The 18,753-nt window shown below is 44.2% G+C and overlaps 2 protein-coding genes across 3 annotated transcripts in view; both read right to left on the bottom strand.

Moving 5' to 3' along the window:
• The window catches only part of LOC149453439 (uncharacterized), a 30,263-nt gene extending 11,850 nt beyond the window's left edge, over positions 1 to 18,413 (bottom strand). The window contains exons 1-6 of one of the 2 annotated variants that reach the window (XM_089688240.1): positions 18,176 to 18,413; positions 17,621 to 17,821; positions 17,431 to 17,502; positions 17,141 to 17,344; positions 16,883 to 17,014; positions 16,673 to 16,796 (exon numbers count right to left, since the gene is read on the bottom strand). In XM_089688240.1, the coding sequence (XP_089544366.1) occupies positions 16,673 to 16,796; positions 16,883 to 17,014; positions 17,141 to 17,305 (421 nt within the window). In that variant the 5' untranslated portion in view covers positions 17,306 to 17,344; positions 17,431 to 17,502; positions 17,621 to 17,821; positions 18,176 to 18,413. Of the gene's footprint in view, positions 1 to 16,672; positions 16,797 to 16,882; positions 17,015 to 17,140; positions 17,345 to 17,430; positions 17,563 to 17,620; positions 17,822 to 18,175 lie in introns of both variants that reach the window. The other variant, XM_089688239.1, reaches the window with a different exon arrangement.
• On the bottom strand, positions 1,481 to 10,617 carry LOC149453440 (uncharacterized). The gene is made up of 6 exons (XM_089688481.1): positions 10,351 to 10,617; positions 6,051 to 6,139; positions 5,810 to 5,939; positions 5,485 to 5,564; positions 5,293 to 5,395; positions 1,481 to 2,865 (listed from the first exon to the last, which is right to left on the bottom strand). The coding sequence occupies exons 1-6, from the start codon at positions 10,382 to 10,384 to the stop codon at positions 1,871 to 1,873; spliced, it is 1,431 nt and encodes a 476-aa protein (XP_089544607.1). The 5' UTR covers positions 10,385 to 10,617; the 3' UTR covers positions 1,481 to 1,870.
• Positions 18,414 to 18,753: the final 340 nt, after the last annotated feature.

The following is an 18,753-nucleotide window of genomic DNA, read 5'->3' as shown; positions in this document are numbered from 1 at the left end:
GTGGCCACCTATCACGGGACCACACTTGGAGTCACTGAGCTCCTGAGAGCGACCCTTTCTTTCACAAATGTTTGTAGAAGCAGTCTGCATGCCTAGGGGCTTGATTGTATACACCTGTGGCCATGGAGGGGATTGGAACACCTGAATCCAATGATTTGGAGGGCGGGGCCAATACTTTTGGCAATTTAGTGCATCTTGCCTGTGATGAGGGAGACTCCATATTTTTTGGTCAATTTCATATTTTATGTTTATCATCTGAATTATTGCCTGGAAATCTGATGATGTCCTGAGAGGTAGGACTTTACAAGAAGGCAACTGATACAAAATGAACATAGAAAGAGCTTCTCCCTCATCGGAGGTCTCTGGTGTTCAATGAGCTCTCCATGCCACATGAAGCTTCTCCCCCATGGGAGGTTTCTGGAGTCCAATGAGCTCACCATGCCACATGAAGCTTCTCCCCCATGGGAGGTTTCTGGAGTCCAATGAGCTCACCATGCCACATGAAGCTTCTCCCCCATGGGAGGTGTCTGGTGTTCAATGAACTCTCCATTTCACATATAGCTTCTCCCCCATGGGAGGTGTCTTGTGTTCAATGAGTTCTCCATTCCACATAAAGCAATACTTACACATTTGGAGCAGGGAAATTGGGGCTTACTAGTGTAGATGACCTGCTATGGAGTGAGGCTGCATTTTTCTACAAAGGCTTTCCCACACCTGGCTTGTGTAGAGGCCTTGCAAACGCTTGGCTAAATTTTCTATAAGCCCTCTCTCACACTCTAAACAAGAAATTGGCTTTTCATCAAGCTTTGGACCATCAGATGGGCAACAAGGCTGGACCTAAATAGACTTTCCACATTAGGAGAAGAAGACTATTTTAGTCTTCAGAGTGCATCTTCTGGTCCTGAGGGAGATGCAAGTTCTCAGTGAAACTTTACACTCTACACATGCGGGACCATTCAAGGGGCGCATTGTGGCTCGGACATGTTCAGTGGGCACCTGGCTGTGAAGCTGCAAGGAGTCACAGTCAGCTGCCCACAGTTAAGATGCCGGCGCCTGGACCCAAAAATCGGCAAAGAGCCAGGTCAGGTGAGGGCACCGCTGGATCCTGGGACAGGTAAGCATGTGTTTTTTAAAAGTCAGCAGCTACAGTATTTTTGTTTACAGGGTGAAACTCCTTTTTAAGTATCTCAAAGAAATATGTAGAAACGCCAGCCCTGTGGCTTCCAAGCTTTGTGGGTCACTGACCTACAGAAAGTATGCAGGAAGTGAAGGCAGAATACCTGCTCACTACAGCTGTTCTACATCAGCAAACGAGAGTCCAGAAGCCAGGGGAGCACTATGACATCCAGATAAGTATTATTTTGTTTCCAAAGAAGAGGTCAGAAATGGCTCTCCATAAATTCCTTCCAGGACTATTTCCCTTTAATCTGCATACAAGTGTTTAACAACAACCAAAAAAAAAAACCCGAGAACACACAAATAATAAATGAAAACTTTAGTTATAAAAAGCAAAACATCTAGTTGATGCAAAAAAAGGCATTTGTCTAAATCAAAGTGTTTAAAACGTAAGTAAACTGTACAACAAACCAATGAGAAGCAAGTAGCGGGTTGCGGTAAGGACAACCTTACAGCTGCATTGATATTTGTAGATGAGATTTTCCATCATTGAGAGAGATTTATAGATCCATTCAACCAAGAACCTCTGTGGTCTGCAACTTCGTAGGCTTCATCAACCAATATTTCGGGTTCTCCAAGGAAGAATATTCCCGGAATTCTGGGTCCTGTCCCACACTCCACACAAGAAAAACGGTTCTTGGTGATGAGAGTGTTCTGATAGGGATGAGATTGTCTTTTTACGAAAACATTTCCTTCACTCGGGCTTCTCTTCGTGGAGCTTCATATGGGCATTGAGGCCTTTTTTCTGCATAAAGCGTTTGCCGCATTGAAAGCACAAAAAGGGCTTCTCGCCGGTGTGGATTCTCTGGTGTCTGATAAGTTCTGCATTCTTTATGAAAGATTTCTGGCATTCTGAGCATGAGAAGACCTCCTCCCCGGTGTGACTTCTCTGGTGTATTAGGAGTTCTTTACGGGTTTTGAATGATTTCTCACATTCCGAACATGGAAAGATCACCACGTGCATGTGACACCTCCGATGTACATTAAGTTCAGACTTGGTTAGGAAAGACTGGTTGCACTCTGTACATGTGTGCGTCATTTTGCCGGAATGTGTCCGCTGGTGCAGAAGGAAGGTATGTTTCCATGTAAAACCTTTCCCGCACACTGTACATGTGTATGGATTTTTGTCCATGTGGGTTTTCTGGTGGACGATGAGGTCATACTTCTGCATAAAACTTTCGTCACACTCTGGACATGAGAAAGGAGTTTCTCCCGTGTGAACTCTAAAGTGCTCAGTCAGCTGATATTTCCTTTTAAAACGTTTCCCGCACTCCGTGCACTCATGAGGTCTCTCTCCTGTGTGGTTCAGCAGATGTCGGGCAAGGTTCGCATTGTCTATGCAAGGCTTCCCACATACGGAACATGTAAAGCTCTTCACTCCAGCATGAAGCCTTTGATGTCTAAAGAGATTCGAGCTGGATTTGAAGCAAATCCCGCACTCTGGACATGAGAATGGACGCTCTCCAGTGTGCACTCTGACATGTTTATCGAGAGAGGATTTCGCTTTAAAATATTTTTCGCAGTGAGGACACGGAAACATCTTTTTTCCTTTATGGGTGAAAGAATCTGAAGATGGATTTGATGATCGATCTGCATGGGAATGTCCAGGGTCATCATTTGCATTGTAATCATTGTAATCTGGAGATGAAATTATACGCCGTTCAAAGGTATTCCACTCATTGTGTCCATCTGTTAGAGAAAAATATTCTATTAATATGAATTATTTACATGGGTTGCAGTAAGGAGTACTGTATGTTGGTCAAACGGTCAACAGTTTTTCAAAATTCTGCTTTGGAATTGGAAATGTAACACTAATTTAACCAAACTAACAATGGCTTACTTGGTCATGGTGCTCTGATGAAATTTCTATGGTGAGAAATAAGGATGGACCTTTCATATGGTGTCCAGTATCTCCTCCTCATTTGTTGGGAACGTGACGTTATATTGAGGAATGGAGATGGACCTTCCATATGGTGTCCAGTATCTCCTCCTCATTTGTTGGGAACATGACGTTATATTGAGGAATGGAGATGGACCTTTCATATGGTGTACAGTATCTCCTCCTCATTTGTTGGGAATGTGACGTTATATTGAGGAATGGAGATGGACCTTTCATATGGTGTCCAGTATCTCCTCCTCATTTGTTGGGAACGTGACGTTATATTGAGGAATGGAGATGGACCTTTGATATGGTGTCCAGTATCTCCTCCTCATTTGTTGGGAACATGACGTTATATTGAGGAATGGAGGTGGACCTTTCATATGGTGTACAGTATCTCCTCCTCATTTGTTGGGAACATGACGTTATATTGAGGAATGGAGATGGACCTTTTGTATGGTGTACAGCAGGGCTTGAAAAAGCCGCTCGCCAAATGCGAGGAGAAATTCTCTAGCGGCGAGCACAGATGATGGTGCGGCTGCGTTCCAAGCCTCATTGTGAAGCCGAGTTACGGTTTCCAGCTTCTTCGGCACCACCGCTGAGGGGACAGGTGCAGGAGAGGTCCGCTTTGCTCTGCTGAGAGGAGACACCCTCTCCACCGCCGCGGGGGACTCAACGAGTAAGTACTGTATTCATGTCATATCACTATAATGGAGTACAGGGGAGCTGGGATATACATTACTGTATACAGTTTTATATTTTGGACTCTTTATTCTAAAGAAAAATTTAATTTCATAAGCTTTAAGGGGGCGTGGTTGGGGCCAGGAAGGGGTGGGGTTGGAGGCGGACCTGTGAAAGGTTGGGTGGGGCAACTGGTAGAGAGTAAGGTTTGTGCCTGGCTACTAGGTCTAGACTCAAAATTGTAAGCCCTGGTGTACAGCATCTCTTCCTCATTTGTTGGGAACATGACGTTATATTGAGGAATGGAGATGGACCTTCCATATGGTGTCCAGTATCTCCTCCTCATTTGTTGGGAACATGACGTTATATTGAGGAATGGAGATGGACCTTCCATATGGTGTCCAGTATCTCCTCCTCATTTGTTGGGAACATGACGTTATATTGAGGAACGGAGATGGACCTTTCATATGGTGTACAGCATCTCCTCCTCATTTGTTGGGAACATGACATTATGTTGAGGAATGGAGATGGACCTTCCATATGGTGTCCAGTATCTCCTCCTCCTTTGTTGAGAACATGACATTAGGAAAGGTCCATCTCCATTTCTCAATATAACATCATGTTCCCAACAAATGAGGAGGAGATACTGTACACCATATGAAAGGTCCATCTCCATTCCCCAATATACCATCATGTTCCCAACAAATGAGGAGATACTGTACACCATATGAAAGGTCCATCTCCATTTCTCAATACAGTCAGGTCCATAAATATTGGGACATCTACACAATTCTAACATTTTTGGCTCTATACACCACCACAATGGATTTGAAATGAAACAAACAAGATTTGCTTTAACTGCAGACTGTCAGCTCATTTGTTGGGAACGTGACGTTATATTGAGGAATGGAGATGGACCTTTCATATGGTGTCCAGTATCTCCTCCTCATTTGTTGGGAACGTGACGTTATATTGAGGAATGGAGATGGACCTTTGATATGGTGTACAGAATCTCCATCTACCGTAGTTTACAGTACTTCCACTCTGCTTGGGTGAGCACTCTTGCTCATCCAAACAGGCGGCTAGAAGAGGCACAGGTGCTCAAGAAGCCACTGGGGTGCACAGTGGATACAAAGAATGCTATGAACCTGGAATGATGTAAACACGCAGAGTCATGGAAGATGCCTGGAAGCAGGAATGCTGAGGATCACAGGGGCACATGGAGACCATCTATAAAACATCAAGAAGCACAGGGGGCTTGGCAGCTAGCATGTTGACATGTTGCTAAATAGCCAAGAAACACGTTCCCTAACTCTTTAAGATACAGCCTGGTTAGCTGCACACTGTCAGCCTCATAGCGAAGGAAAGAGCCGGCACTGGAACAAGGCACAAGGGAGTATGAGGAGGAGTAGTTTCCTGGAAGGTTGCTTCAAAGGAATTTGTAAAAAAGCATTTTTTTTTTTTAAAGCTGATACTCAGTATTCAGGAAAATTAACAATGAGCAGCACAGAAACACGTTAGAAGAAGTAGATAGATCGACATCCAAATATACTCACCCATGCTACTCTCTGGAGATATATCATTCTCTGCACAGGGCTGCTCACTCATCTCATACGTCTCTTCCTCTTTGATTTCAACTTTACAAATCTGGTCATCATCCTTAAATGCAAACATCAATAAATTACTGTACTGTACATCACTACATGAAGACCATAAGTATGCATGGTAAGACCCTCATCTCTACTAACCAGTTCATCTTCCTGTGTGGAATCCCGGGAATACAGAAGACCGGGACTTCTCTCTGGTTGGTTTCTGTTACTGGATCCATCTGTAGGAAACACACACACCAACTGAATCCATTGTTACTATGTGTTTATCAGATGATGGGGGATCTAGGTGGAGCCTCCGTACTGCTCTCCTTTACAGTAAAGTCTCCCGGTGATGTGAGGGGTGGCTGATTCTCCATAAGGATGTGATTGTAGAGATCATCTTACCTGATGAGGTGAAGGCCTACATATCCTCAATCATTACTCCATATACCGGAACAGTTTGTGTTTAGTGTTCATTACTCACCAGTGCTAATATCTAGAGAAGGCTCTTCCTGTTTGATTGTCCCCATCATCTCATCCTGCTGATAATCCATCACGCATACCTCCTCTTCTTCCTCTTTAACCTCAATTTTTAAAAACATCTGTTCTTCGTGCTAAACCAACAGAATGATACAAATTACATTTTTAAAACGTGTAGATCAAAGGTTAAAACTTCATAGAAAAGTATAATCCAAGATAGTTATTTTTGGGGTCTATTCATCTACCTCATCATGGTGAGAGATGGTGTGATCTTCCTGTTTGGAACCCCGAGGACGGCGACATCTCTCTGGTGGGTTTCTCCTATTGGAGCCACCTGTTGGAAAGACATACACTGATTGAATATGTAAGGGGTGGTACGATCATTAGAGTTATACTCCGTACTGATAGGGCATTATAAATTCTCCCAGATGCATGTCTATATGAATATTATTCTTTTACGAGAAACTCTGTACTCACTCTTCATGGATCATCCAGACCAGGTTGCTTTCTCTACTTGGTCACAACTAGGTGTTGATTTAGGAGTGTATGATTTTATTAGTATGTATATATAAATTGACTTTTTTTTTAGGCTTTCTGAATTAATTGACTCAACTTGTAGAAGTCCCTCAACAGATTGTTCCATTTACTTCACACTCTTGACATCCGTTAGTTATCCTCTTCCTCGTTAGTACATTCACAGGATCTTTTCTGGTGCCTTTTTAATAGGGTGATGATTGGTGATGCTCATTAAGGTGAACTTTACTATAGGCTACAGCTGTAAACTTCTAGACCATACAAAAGGGATAACAGGCGCATGGTGAGGCAGTCCATGTATGTTTGATGAGTTCCAAATGGGCAGGGGTAAAGGTAGTCCAGTAGGCACTAAGGGCAAGCTGCATAGGAGTGAAGCACAACTTCTAGACCAGCGTTTTAACTTTTTCAACAAAGAGGAACCCTTGAATTAACTTTCTGGACTCCTTATGATGTATTAGCATTATCATCAGTGGAAGGAATGCTCCTCACACTTGTGCTCATTGTGAAGAATTACCCCCTTACAGATAGCTGAAAAGATCAGTGGTGTCAGTGGGAACTGAGAGGCAGAAATTGCTCCTTGCTAAAGGAACCTCCGTAGGAACCCTAGTTGAAAAACCCTGATCTAGAAAGGTCAAATATTGTTTCGCTTTAGTCCTCCAATCTACTCTAACCATGCTCACATGTATCAATAATAGTTAGTCACATTAAACTGGACTTGTTCTGTTAAGCTGAAGATGTTTCTTGACTTCTCCAACAAATTTCTCCGCTGAAGTTCCTTGTCATAGCTGGTAGTAATTAGTCACATTCAATTGGACTTGTAATGTTGAAGCCATTTTGTAGCTTCTCCAAGCCTCTTCACTACTAAAGAAGTGTTTTGGAGAAGCTTCGAAACAGCTTCAGCACTCCAGAACAAGTCCATTTGAATGTGGGTAACTACTACTATCTGTGACAAGGAATATTTCAAGTTCAAATCCTTTACATCCAATGGGTTAGGTTGTTCTCATTTATCCAGCCTCTTCTCTACTGAAGCTCCTTGTCATGGTTAGTCATGGTGGACGCCCTCTGATGAAGTGCCGTAGCACGAAAGGCCTCAGGAGGAGCCAGTAGCAAGTGTGACTTCCCGACCACTGAGACCACGAGGAGGTCCGGTGGTCTCTGATCTTTACCTCTGCCGGGTTAGTACATGTTTTAATTTTTTTCACACTTACCAGTCCGCTTTATGGCCGATGGTATTTGTATGCACATGTGACCCTGGCTGTATTATTATTGTTGATCCAATAAAGTTTTGAACCTATTACACTATTGGCGCTCCCTCTTTTCTTTGACCCTCTTGTTGGAGGGCTTCAGATCCACATCTACCACTTCTGGGGTACCTGGAACCAGGAGGGGGACCCCTGTCTACCTATCATTTGGGGCAAGAGGGCTCTCTGGACCTGGAGGGATATATCACTACACCCAAAGCTGATGTCAGTGTTTAAGAGGGATGGTCTATGTGTTCTCTGGATCTGCATGCCTGGCTGGTCATCCGGATAAAATTACACACATGCGCATTTAAAATGCGCGGTCGGTGAGTGCGCATTTTTTCTGTTTGATTCCAGTCACCTAATGAGGAGGAGGCCTTCATATGTTTGAATATTTTATTGTGAAAGGACTGTATGAACTATCTCACTTTTATCTATTTAACTACATTACAGCGCTGCACTATATATTTTATGTTCTGTAATGTGGAAGATGTTTTGTAGCGTCTCCAAACCACTTCTATGCTGAAGAAGTGGTTTGAGAAAGCTTGAAACCTCTTCAACATTCCAGTTGAATGTGGTTAACTACAGCTACACATGACAAGGAGCTTTAGGGAGGAAGTGGCTTCGAGAAGCTATGAAATGTCTTCAACATCAAAGAACAAGTCCATTTGAATGTGACCAACTACTACTAGTTGTGACAGGGAATATTTCCTGGGTCTAAATCCTTTAAATCCAAAGGCATGTTTGGGTTATTCCATTTATCCAGCCAAGTCTTCTACTAAAGGTCCTGGTGAAGGCTAGTAGGTAGTTAGTCACACTCAACTAAACTCATTCTGTAATGTGGAAGATGTTTCGTAGCTTATCCGTGCCACTTTCACCCTGAAGAAGTAGGTTAAAGAAGCTTTGAAACCTCTTCAAAATTCCAGTTGAATGTGACTAGCGACTGCTAACCATGACAAGGAGCATCAGTGGAGAAATGGCTTGGAGAATACGAAACATCTTCAATATCAAAGAACATGTCCAGTTCAGCATGACTAACTACAGCTAGACATGACGAGGAGCTTCAGAGGAACTATGAAAGGTCTTCAACACTACAGAACAAGTCCAGCTGAATGTGATTAACTACAGAAAGAGATGACAAGGAGCTTCAAGGGAGGAAGTTGCTTTGAGAAGCTATGAAATGATTTCAACGTCAAAGAAAAGTCCATTTGAATGTGAGTAACCACTACTAGTTGTGACAAGGAGCTTCAGTCAATAAATCTCCTGGAGAAGCAATGAAACATCTTCAACACTACAGAACAGGTCAAGCTGAATGTGAATGACTATGGCTAGACATGACAAGGAGCTTCAGCAAGGAATTGGCTTGGAGAAGCTATGAAACGACTTCAACATCAAAGAAAAGTCCATTTTAAGATGAGTAATCACTACTAGCCTTGACAAGAAGCATCAGTGAAGAAGTGGTTTGGAGAAGCTACAAAACATCTTCAACATCACAGAACAAGTCCAGTTGAATGTGACTAACTGCTCCTAGCCGTGACAAGGAGGAATCCCTGGGTTCAAATCCTATGGCACGATTAGATTTCCCTTTTATCGCTAGTTCTATAGGTCAGGATTGGATGACAGGTTCCCTGGGGAATACGGCCATCACCACCACGTTCCTCATGATGGGCAAACCAACCATTCAGCTATACTTTGATGATAAAGTTCTTCCAAGGAGGTGGAAGAAATGGACGCTCCTCCCCCACATTCTTCCTCACCCCCAATTATCACCATAAGGTTGATCAACCTCCCACCTCACCCTCCTGTTTGAAGCCAACCACCAGGGTGAGCTGTGGGTTGCCACAGATTCCACAGAAAGAGTGATCTTTCTACTTTACGGGCCCTAACATTAACCCATTCGCTGCCAGGGTTGTTTTTGCATATTTTTTTTTTATTTGTACACATGTTGAAAAAATCATTTTACGCCTAAAAATTGCATGAACCCCCAAACATGATATATTTTCTGACAGCAGACACCCTAGAGAATAAAAAAGTGATAGTTCCAATTTTTTTATGTCACACGCTATGACCGCAAAGGTCTAGGAAATGCAAAATTTCAGTAAAAAAAGTTAATTTTGGGGCACACAAGAGCAATAAATCACCCGATTTCTTTTTTTAGTAAAACCTAAAAGATGAAGTTGCACCGAGTGAATAGATACCAGACATGTCAAACCTTAAATTTGCATGCGCCCGTGGCGACAAACTTTAGTACCCGATATTCTCTATAGGCGATGCTTTAAAAGCCCCCTATAGGTCATCAGTTTGGCATTACGGAGGAGGTCTGCTGCTAGAACTATTGCTCTGACTTCGGCATGCATGTAATATGTATTGCAATCGGCATTTTCATGTGTAGGTGCCCTTGACATGTGCGTTTACATATGTGGAACCTCAAAAAATATTTGGGGGGGGGGGCTTATGTACTTGGGCATAACTTTAACTTTTTACAATTTTTTTTTCTTAACTGTATTTTTCATCACATAGGGGACAAAAAGTCCCCACTGTGATGATGTTTTTGATGTATTTATTGAGATATCCGGGGTCCAAAATACCCTGGATGTCTACTCTGCGACATTTCCTATTTCTGATGCACGTCGCATACCACTGGCAAAAGTCAATCGTTTATTGGTTGCGATCCGCCCAATCGTAACATTTTAACACTGATCAGATGATGGGGGATCTAGGTGGACCCTCTGTACCGCTCTCCCACTTCTACAATAAACTCTCCTCTTACCCCTTGACGTGCGGTGCGGCTGATTTTCCATCATGACGTCCTTAATTGGAAAGGTAGGTGGAGGCACCTGGATGGTGACACCACCACTGGTCTTCCAAGGAGGAAAACTCAAGAAGGCGCCTGGTGACAGCTGTAGAGCAGTATGGATTTTCTCCACACTCAGCACAGGATGGGTGATGGGATCTCAGGAATAGGGATTAGGAACCTTTGTCCTCTGCGTGTGCAGCCATTACTCCTCCTCTACAGACTCCCCGCCCACTCATGCCATGTGACTTCCAGGTTCTTGCTTCCACAGTAGACACATGACCATGGAACACCAACAGTCCTAAGTGTGGGCAGTGCCAGTGGTCAACATGGCCTCCAAGGGATCAGATACATGGGCGCATGTGACATGTCATGTGATCCTCCTCCATGTTGTTGTGGCCAATGACTGCTCGGAAGTGGACCCCGCACTTCCTTTGCTTTTCAAACGTTCCTTTAAGGATTTCTTGACTTTTGTTCACCTTTTTTTGGTAGAATGTATTTTTTTGATCTTGGTACTTATCCACGCCCCCCCCATTATTGTACATAAACACTTCAGCCCTGGATCACACCGGTGCGATTTGTCATGTGATTTGACAATTTGCACCCCGCTGCCGGCAATGGAACTGTTCAAATGTCCGCGACTCATGTCACAGCGACTTTGAAAAAGGGTTCCTGCACTACTTTTTTCCGATTTCGCTTCAACTTGCATTGACTCCTGTTAAATGAAGTCGCAGACCGCAGTGGAATCGGAGGTACAAAACGCACTGATCTGCAGCTTTGAATTCACGTGTGCGTTTTTTGATGCATTTTCATGCATTTTTTTTGTAGGAGGAGCACGTAACCCCACCAAAAACGCACGGACATGTGCTCTTGGTGCATTTTTGCTTCCAATAAAGTCTATTGATCCCCCCAAAAAAATAAAAATAAAATAAACTTCCTCCTTGAAAAAGAGTCCCTGCACCTCCTCCAATGGAGGAAAGTGCGGGGGTGTCAGCGGGACCCATAGAGCTCAGATCCATTGTCCTGCTATCTCGCTCTTCTGAAGATGAGCCAAAAAAATGCACAAATGTCAACCCAGCAAAAGAACTGAGAACCGCAGAAACACTCAAAGGAGAAAATAATTATCCCTCCCCTCCTGGGTGACTGTTCCTGCAGACTATCCCTCCTCCCCTCCAGGGTGACTGTGTCCCTGCAGACTATCCCTCCTCCCCTCCTGGGTGACTGTTCCTGCAGACTATCCCTCCTCCCCTCCAGGGTGACTGTGTCCCTGCGGACTATCCCTCCTGGGTGACTGTTACTGCAGACTATCCCTCCTTCCCTCCTCTGTTCCTGTAGACTATCCCTCCTCCCCTCCAGGGTGACTGTGTTCCTGCAGACTATCCCTCCTCCCCTCCTGTGTGACTGTGTCCCTGCAGACTATCCCTCCTCCCCTCCAGGGTGACTATTCCTGTAGACTATCCCTCCTCCCCTCCAGGGTGACTGCGTTCCTGCAGACTATCCCTTCTCCCCTCCTGGGTGACTGTGTCCCTGCAGACTATCTCTCCTCCTTCCCTCCTGGGTGACTGTGTCCCTGCAGACTATTCCTCTTCCTTCCCTCCTGGGTGACTGTGCCTCTGCAGAATATCCCTCCTCCTCCGCTCCTGTGTCTCTGCAGACTATCCCTCCTCCCCTTCTGTGTGACTGTGTCCCTGCAGACTATCCCTCCCGTGTGACTGTGTCTCTGCAGACTACCCCTCCTCCTCCTCCTCTTCTGTGTCTCTACAGACTATCCCTCCTCGTCCTCCCCTGCTATGACCTGCAGACTATGCCGCCTCCTCCCCTCCACTGTGATTGTGTCTCTGCAGACTATCCCTCCCCTCCAGTGTGACTGTCTCTCTGCACACTGTCCCTCCTCCTCCCCTCCTGTGTCTTTGCTGACTGTCCCCCCTCCTCCCCCCTTTCTGTTTTACTGTGTCTCTGCAGACTATCCCTCCTGTTTTGCTGTGTCTCTGCAGACTATCCCTCCTCCTCCCCTCCTGTGTCTTTGCAGACTATCCCTTCTTCTCCTCCCTACCTGTGTCTCTGCAGACTATACTGTACCTCCTCTCCTCCTGTGTCTCTGCAGACTATCCCTTCTCCTCCTCCCTACCTGTGTCTCAGCAGACTATACTGTACCTCCTCTCCTGTGTCTCTGCAGACTATCCCTCCTCCTGTGTCTCTACAGACTATACCTCCTCTCCTCCTGAGTCTCTGCAGACTACCCCTCCTCCTCCCCGCCTGTGTCTCTGCAGACTATTCCTCCTCCTCTCCTCCTGTGTCTCTGCAGACTATCCCTTCTCCTCCTCCCTGCCTGTGTCTCTGCAGACTATCCCTCCTCCTCTCCTCCTGTGTCTCTGCAGACTATCCCTTCTCCTCCTCCCTGCCTGTGTCTCTGCAGACTATCCCTCCTCTCCTCCTGTGTCTCTGCAGACTGTGCGTTGTGTTTACTGGAGGCACAGGAGTACAGCAGCCACAGCAGCAGGGACTCAGCTCAGGTGTAGTGACACGTTCCCAAAATGCTGAGCATTTTAAAAATTGTTGGCAATTAAAAGAGCTTTCTCCTGATTGGCCGGGGTAAAGCCCAGAGGAGATCTAGGGCTGGATTGGGGAACAGGTGGGTGACACTGAATTTTTTTCAGCAGGGAGATGTAGAAGAGTATGGAGGTTCTAGAGGAGCTCAGTTGGGACGGATCCTACTTCAAGAAACACTCCACCAATGAGCTGGACATAGATGGCAGTGGAATATCCAGGTGTAATGGGCTGATGAGCTGGGGATGGAAGGACATGGACACTTCCAGGGAGACCTAGTGCAAAGCTGCATTGGGGATGGAAGCAAAATATTCCCTATGCACACGTCCCTAAAGGTGGCTGTAAAATTAAGTGGGTGCTGCAGAGACTGCCGGCTGGAAACCGAAGACATTCACGAGAAGTAGGTTACCAGCACACCAAGGACCTCCAGTACAGCTCCACAGCTTTATTCAGTGGTCATATCATAGCGACGTTTTGGAGCCTTGCAGAACCCCTTCATCATGCATGGTCACCATAACTATGATGTGATCGCTGAATAAAGCTTTGGACCTGTTCTGGAGACTTTGGACCTGGTGTGCTGGTGACAGCTCGCATCGGGGATGGAGACACAAGTGCTGTTTGAACCAGGAACACTTCCAGAGACATCCTAGTGCTAAACATTAAAAATGTACAACAAGAAGAAAATAGCAAAAAAATCCAGTGTATTACTCAATTTTTTTAATCCAACCACATTTTTGTTTCTCTTCTACCATGGTACTCGAACCAGCGGTGGTATTGGAGTTTTAGGTTACATTCCCCCAATGATAGACTCTATACCCATCTATGTGGTTCATATAGACTGCAGCATTTTTTACTATTATACAGGTTTTTTTCCAGTAAACGTGAGCCTTGGCTGATGTTCCTACCTCACCATAACCCTCCTGGAATGTAAAGACAATCTGTATGGTGAATAAAACACTGAGAATTGCACCATGTATAACAAATGTTTACTTTTTTTATATAATTATAAGACAACCTTAGCAATTATAGTCATAGAAAGCTCTTATTTACAAAAATTTGCTCCTTGATATCTTTGGTGCTCCACAGCTTTGCATTACTCAGTAGTGCGTAGAGCACTAAACAGGATGAGAAGCTCCAGAACATTGTAGAAAGGTGACCTTCTTCTCTTTTGAGTCTCTTGTGAATGAGGAGAACATGGTTAGTTTATTATGACCTTTCTTGAGAGGAAGTCCTGATAATGTGTTGAGATGCACTTTGCCCAAAAGCTGTCCACACAGATGCACCACAACACAGATATCTTTGAGAGGGCTAGTGAGAAGAAGCAAAGTTGACATGGTTAAAAGGAACGAGAAGGCATAGTATGGTTCAAAAAGTAAGGTGGTCTGACAGATGTTAAAATGTCTCCTCTTTATCCATTGGACAGAAGATTCCAGTTCATGTTGCTCACCACCATCAGCCGGTGTTCATTCTCCATTGTTGTAGAAGATGCTCTTCCAATGGAAAATGTTTGTCATACTTCAGATATCAGAACACCTTCCCTTCGAAGTGATGTCTCAAACAGGTATTGAGGCGTTCCCCATGTAAGAAACAACTACGGCACTCAGATCATGAACTCAGAAAAGCTCCAGAACATTGTAGAAAAGCAAGCTTCATTTATTTTGGGTCTTTTGTGAATGTAGAGTACATGGTTGGCTCATTATGATCTTACTTGGATGGAGGTCCTTGCAGCATGTTGAGATGCACTTTGACCAAAAGTCTGTCCATATAGGTGCACCACAACAGAGATATCTTCGAGAGGGCTGGAGTGTAGAAGCAAAGTTGACACAAGTGTGGAAAATGTTTGTCGCACTTCAGACATCAGAAGACCTTTGCTTCGAAAATGATTGTCAAATGGGTATTGAGGCCTCCTCCATGTGAGAAACAACAACGGCGCTCAGAACACAAGCTCATAAAAGCCCTTCTCTCCAGTGTGACTTCTCTGTTGGCTAACAAAATGGCAGTTTTGTAAAGAATGGTTTATTTGCACTCCCAAGACAAAAAGACCTCCTGCCAGGGGAAATTTTTTTTTTTTTAGGTATGACACATCTTAAGTTTTCTTCCCAAAGCTTCCTTCACCATGAACATGACACTTACGTCTATTCTTTGTGGAGTTTTATATGTTGGGCAAGGCTAAATTTCTGCTTGAACCGTTTGCCACAATTCGGACAAGGAAAAGGACGCTCGTTCGTGTGTGTCCTTTCGTGTTTGAGGAGTATACCTCTTCGTGTAAAACCTCTCCCGCATTCTGCACATGTATACGGCATCATGCCAGTGTGGGTTCGCTGGTGTCTGAGGAGTGTTCCTTTCTCTTTATAGCACTTTCCACACTCCAAACATGAAAAAGGAGACTCACCTGTGTGAACTCTCAGATGTATCATGAGATAACTACGCCGTTTAAAACACTGACCACACTCTGAGCATGAATACGGCCTTTCACCGGTGTGAATTCTTTGATGTTGGACAAGACCTACTTTGTCTCTGAAAGACATCTGGCATTCATGAACATGAATAGGGGTACAGACCAGTGTGCAGGCACTGATGTGCAATGAGATGTGCCTTTCTGTTAAAACATTTATCACACTCCGGACATGGAAACATCTTATCGCTTTTATGTTTAGCAGTACGTGATTTTTTAGAAGAAGGATCCTTAGGAGTAGACACGTCTGGTGCACAATCCACACTGTGACCTTTTGGATAGCTATTTAGGGAAACAGCATGGGATCTGTCAAAAGACTCCTCAGGATTTAAAAGAACCATCGACTTACTCACACGATAACATCTGCTCTGTATGTATGGAGTAACGGGCTTCACTTTTGAAGAATACTGGGCAAAGTTATTGTCTTCTGTGCTGTGACCTTGAGATGAAATAGGATGTACCTCCAAGGAATCGAGGAAGCCATGTGAACCTGCTGGAAATAAATGTTTTAAGAATAGGTCACAGTGTGCATAGATTAATGACATTTTCAGATTGAGGAATGTAGATGGACCTTTCATATGGTGTACAGTATCTCCTCCTCATTTGTTGGGAACGTGATGTTATATTGAGGAATGGAGATGGACCTTCCATATGGTGTACAGTATCTACTCCTCATTTGTTGAGAACAGGACGTTATATTGAGGAATGGAGATGGACCTTTCATATGGGATACAGTATCTCCTCATTTGTTGAGAACATGATGGTATATTGAGAAATGGAGATGGACCTTTCATATGGTGTCCAGTATCTCCTCCTCATTTGTTGGGAACATGATGGTATATTGAGAAATGGAGATGGACCTTTCATATGGTGTCCAGTATCTCCTCCTCATTTGTTGGGAACATGATGGTATATTGAGGAATGGAGATGGACCTTTCATATGGGATACAGTATCTCCTCCTCATTTGTTGAGAACATGATGGTATATTGAGGAATATTGAGGAATGGAGATGGACCTTCCATATGGTGTCCAGTATCTCCTCCTCATTTGTTGGGAACATGACGTTATATGGAGTAAAGTGCCTCATCTTCATCTGACACATAATGATCCATAAACCATTAAAGTACTCAAAAGTTCCAACCAAATGGAGCATTTACAAGGAATTGGCCAATTATCATTTGTTACAAAAGTAGAACATGACTGTTTCAGCTGTTGATTAAATAGGTATTGTAGAATTTTACTTCTTCAATTAAAACTGGCATCTCTACTCCACGTACAATAAAGTCTCCTCTTACCCGGTGATGTGAGGGGCGGCTGATTGTCCATCATGACGTCCTTGTAGAGATCCTTGTGTCCTTCTAAATACTCCCACTCCTCCATGGAGAAATAGACAGTGACATCCTGACACCTTATAGGAACCTGACACACACAATGATACAGTCACCATCCAGACACATCCCTTGTCTGTTACTGGAGAATGTCCCAGAATTCCCAGCACCGCTCACCTCTCCTGTCAGCAGCTCAATCATCTTGTTGGTGACTTCTAGAATCTTCTTCTTGTCAATTCTCTTTGCTACCAGTAATTGAATTGGAGGAAGTGCAATGGTCCTAGAGTCAACGGACTTTACAGAGGGACTCTATAATTATAATAAAAACCAATGTTATGTTACACATCCAGAATTCTCCTCACCTCTCCGGTCAGGTCTGCGTTTTATTAATAGAGATAAGAGTGATGTCATGTGACCTCCCAGAATCCCCCTCACCTCTCCAATTAGCAGGTAGATGATGTCTAGGGTGAGATTCAGCATTATATCATTGAGATGAATGTTCTTCTTTTCTTTTTTCACATAATTCAGAATGTGGTGATTGTCCGTAATGATGTCCTTGTAGAGGTCCTTGTGTCCTTCTAAATACTCCCACTCCTCCATGGAGAAATAGACAGTGACATCCTGACACCTTATAGGAACCTGACACACACAATGATACAGTCACCATCCAGACACATCCCTTGTCTGTTACTGGAGAATGTCCCAGAATTCCCAGCACCTCTCACCTCTCCTGTCAGCAGATCAATGATCTTCTGGGTGACTTCTAAGATCTCCTCCTCACTGATCTTCTTTGATAGCTGTGATTGCAACGGAGGAAGTGTGATGGTCATATGATCAGTATTCTTTACAGAAGGGCCCTGTATTTAAATAAAAGAAAAACTGTGATGTCATGCGACCTCCCAGAATCCTTCTCACCTCTCCGGTCAGGTCCGTGTTTTATTAATAGAGATGAGAGTGATGTCATGTGACCTCCCAGAATCCTCCTCACCTCCCCGGTCAGCAGGTAGATGATCTCCAGGGTGAGGTTCAATATCCTCTCAGTCATGTGACTTTTATCCATCCTCAGTAACGTGTTTTGGTTTTGTTCATCCCTCGTGTCTTCAGCAATCTGAAAATCTGCAGTAATTACATAAGAAATGCATTTAATTTGGCAATTTCCTTCATTTGCAGTCTTCCATAGACTTGGAAAGTTATCCCAGCATTGTGTGTGGACCGGCGTTGTAACCAAGAGTAAAGGCCAACCATGCCAAAAGGGTTAAACCACTTTAACGCCATGAATAAGATGAACCTACACTTTACCCCTACCTAAGTCAAGTCACAGGAGAGACCATGAGGCATCTACTTCTCTTCTGCTCGTGATCACCCACCACCACCAAGTCCCTCTCCCCCACCTTTCCTCAATGGAGTTCTTAACCAAGCAATTGCCAGCTCATGTTCAGTCACATGCGGGCAGGTGGAGCATGCACAGACCTGGAGCAGAGGAGATCAGGTGGGGTGTGCTCAATTATTGATCTTCTTTCCTGCTCTAAAGACATCTTTGACTTCAGAATTTCTCCAGTTGGTGGTCCAGAACAGTTTATGAATCACCATCTGTGGAATGGAGAACAGTGTATGAGCATCAATCATAGAGAACAGTGTATGACCACCACCTATCGAGAAGAGTGTATGGATATCATCGTCAGAGCTGTACCAGGAAACGACAAGGCCACCTGATCTTGAGAGTCACATGATCAGCCCCAGCCACATGGTGGAGGCCATTTTCTTGTAGCCAATCTGTGCTCACAGCCAATGGACACATTATATTAACCCTTTACTGCCCCATCCCATCCATTGTACAATAACCCTTTCCTAAGTACAACCTATGTACATTAACCCTTTACTGCCCCAACCCACCCTATGTACATTAACCCTTTACTGCCCCAACCCATCCTATGTACAATAACCCTTTACTGCCCAAACCCATCCTATGTACAATAACCCTTTACTGCCCCATCCCATCCTATGTACAATAACCCTTTCCTAAGTACAACCTATGTACATTAACTCTT

This window comes from Staurois parvus, unplaced genomic scaffold (genome assembly GCF_062004578.1).
Source record: "Staurois parvus isolate SC_StPar_1 unplaced genomic scaffold, SC_StPar_1.0 ptg000449l, whole genome shotgun sequence".
Taxonomy (NCBI): Eukaryota; Metazoa; Chordata; class Amphibia; order Anura; family Ranidae; genus Staurois; species Staurois parvus.
The sequence above is the reverse complement of the archived record's forward strand: the minus strand, read 5'-3'. Positions and strand labels throughout refer to the sequence as shown.

What these genes read in the sequence shown, in the direction of transcription:
- LOC149453440 (XM_089688481.1), bottom strand. Translation starts at nt 10,384, where the DNA reads ATGATGGAAAATCAGCCGCACCGCACGTCAAGGG. An exon ending in CCATCTCTCACCATGATGAG is followed by an intron (nt 5,940 to 6,050) that starts GTAGATGAATAG and finishes CTGTTGGTTTAG; the next exon opens with CACGAAGAACAGATGTTTTT. An exon ending in ATCTCCAGAGAGTAGCATGG is followed by an intron (nt 2,866 to 5,292) that starts GTGAGTATATTT and finishes TTTCTCTAACAG; the next exon opens with ATGGACACAATGAGTGGAAT.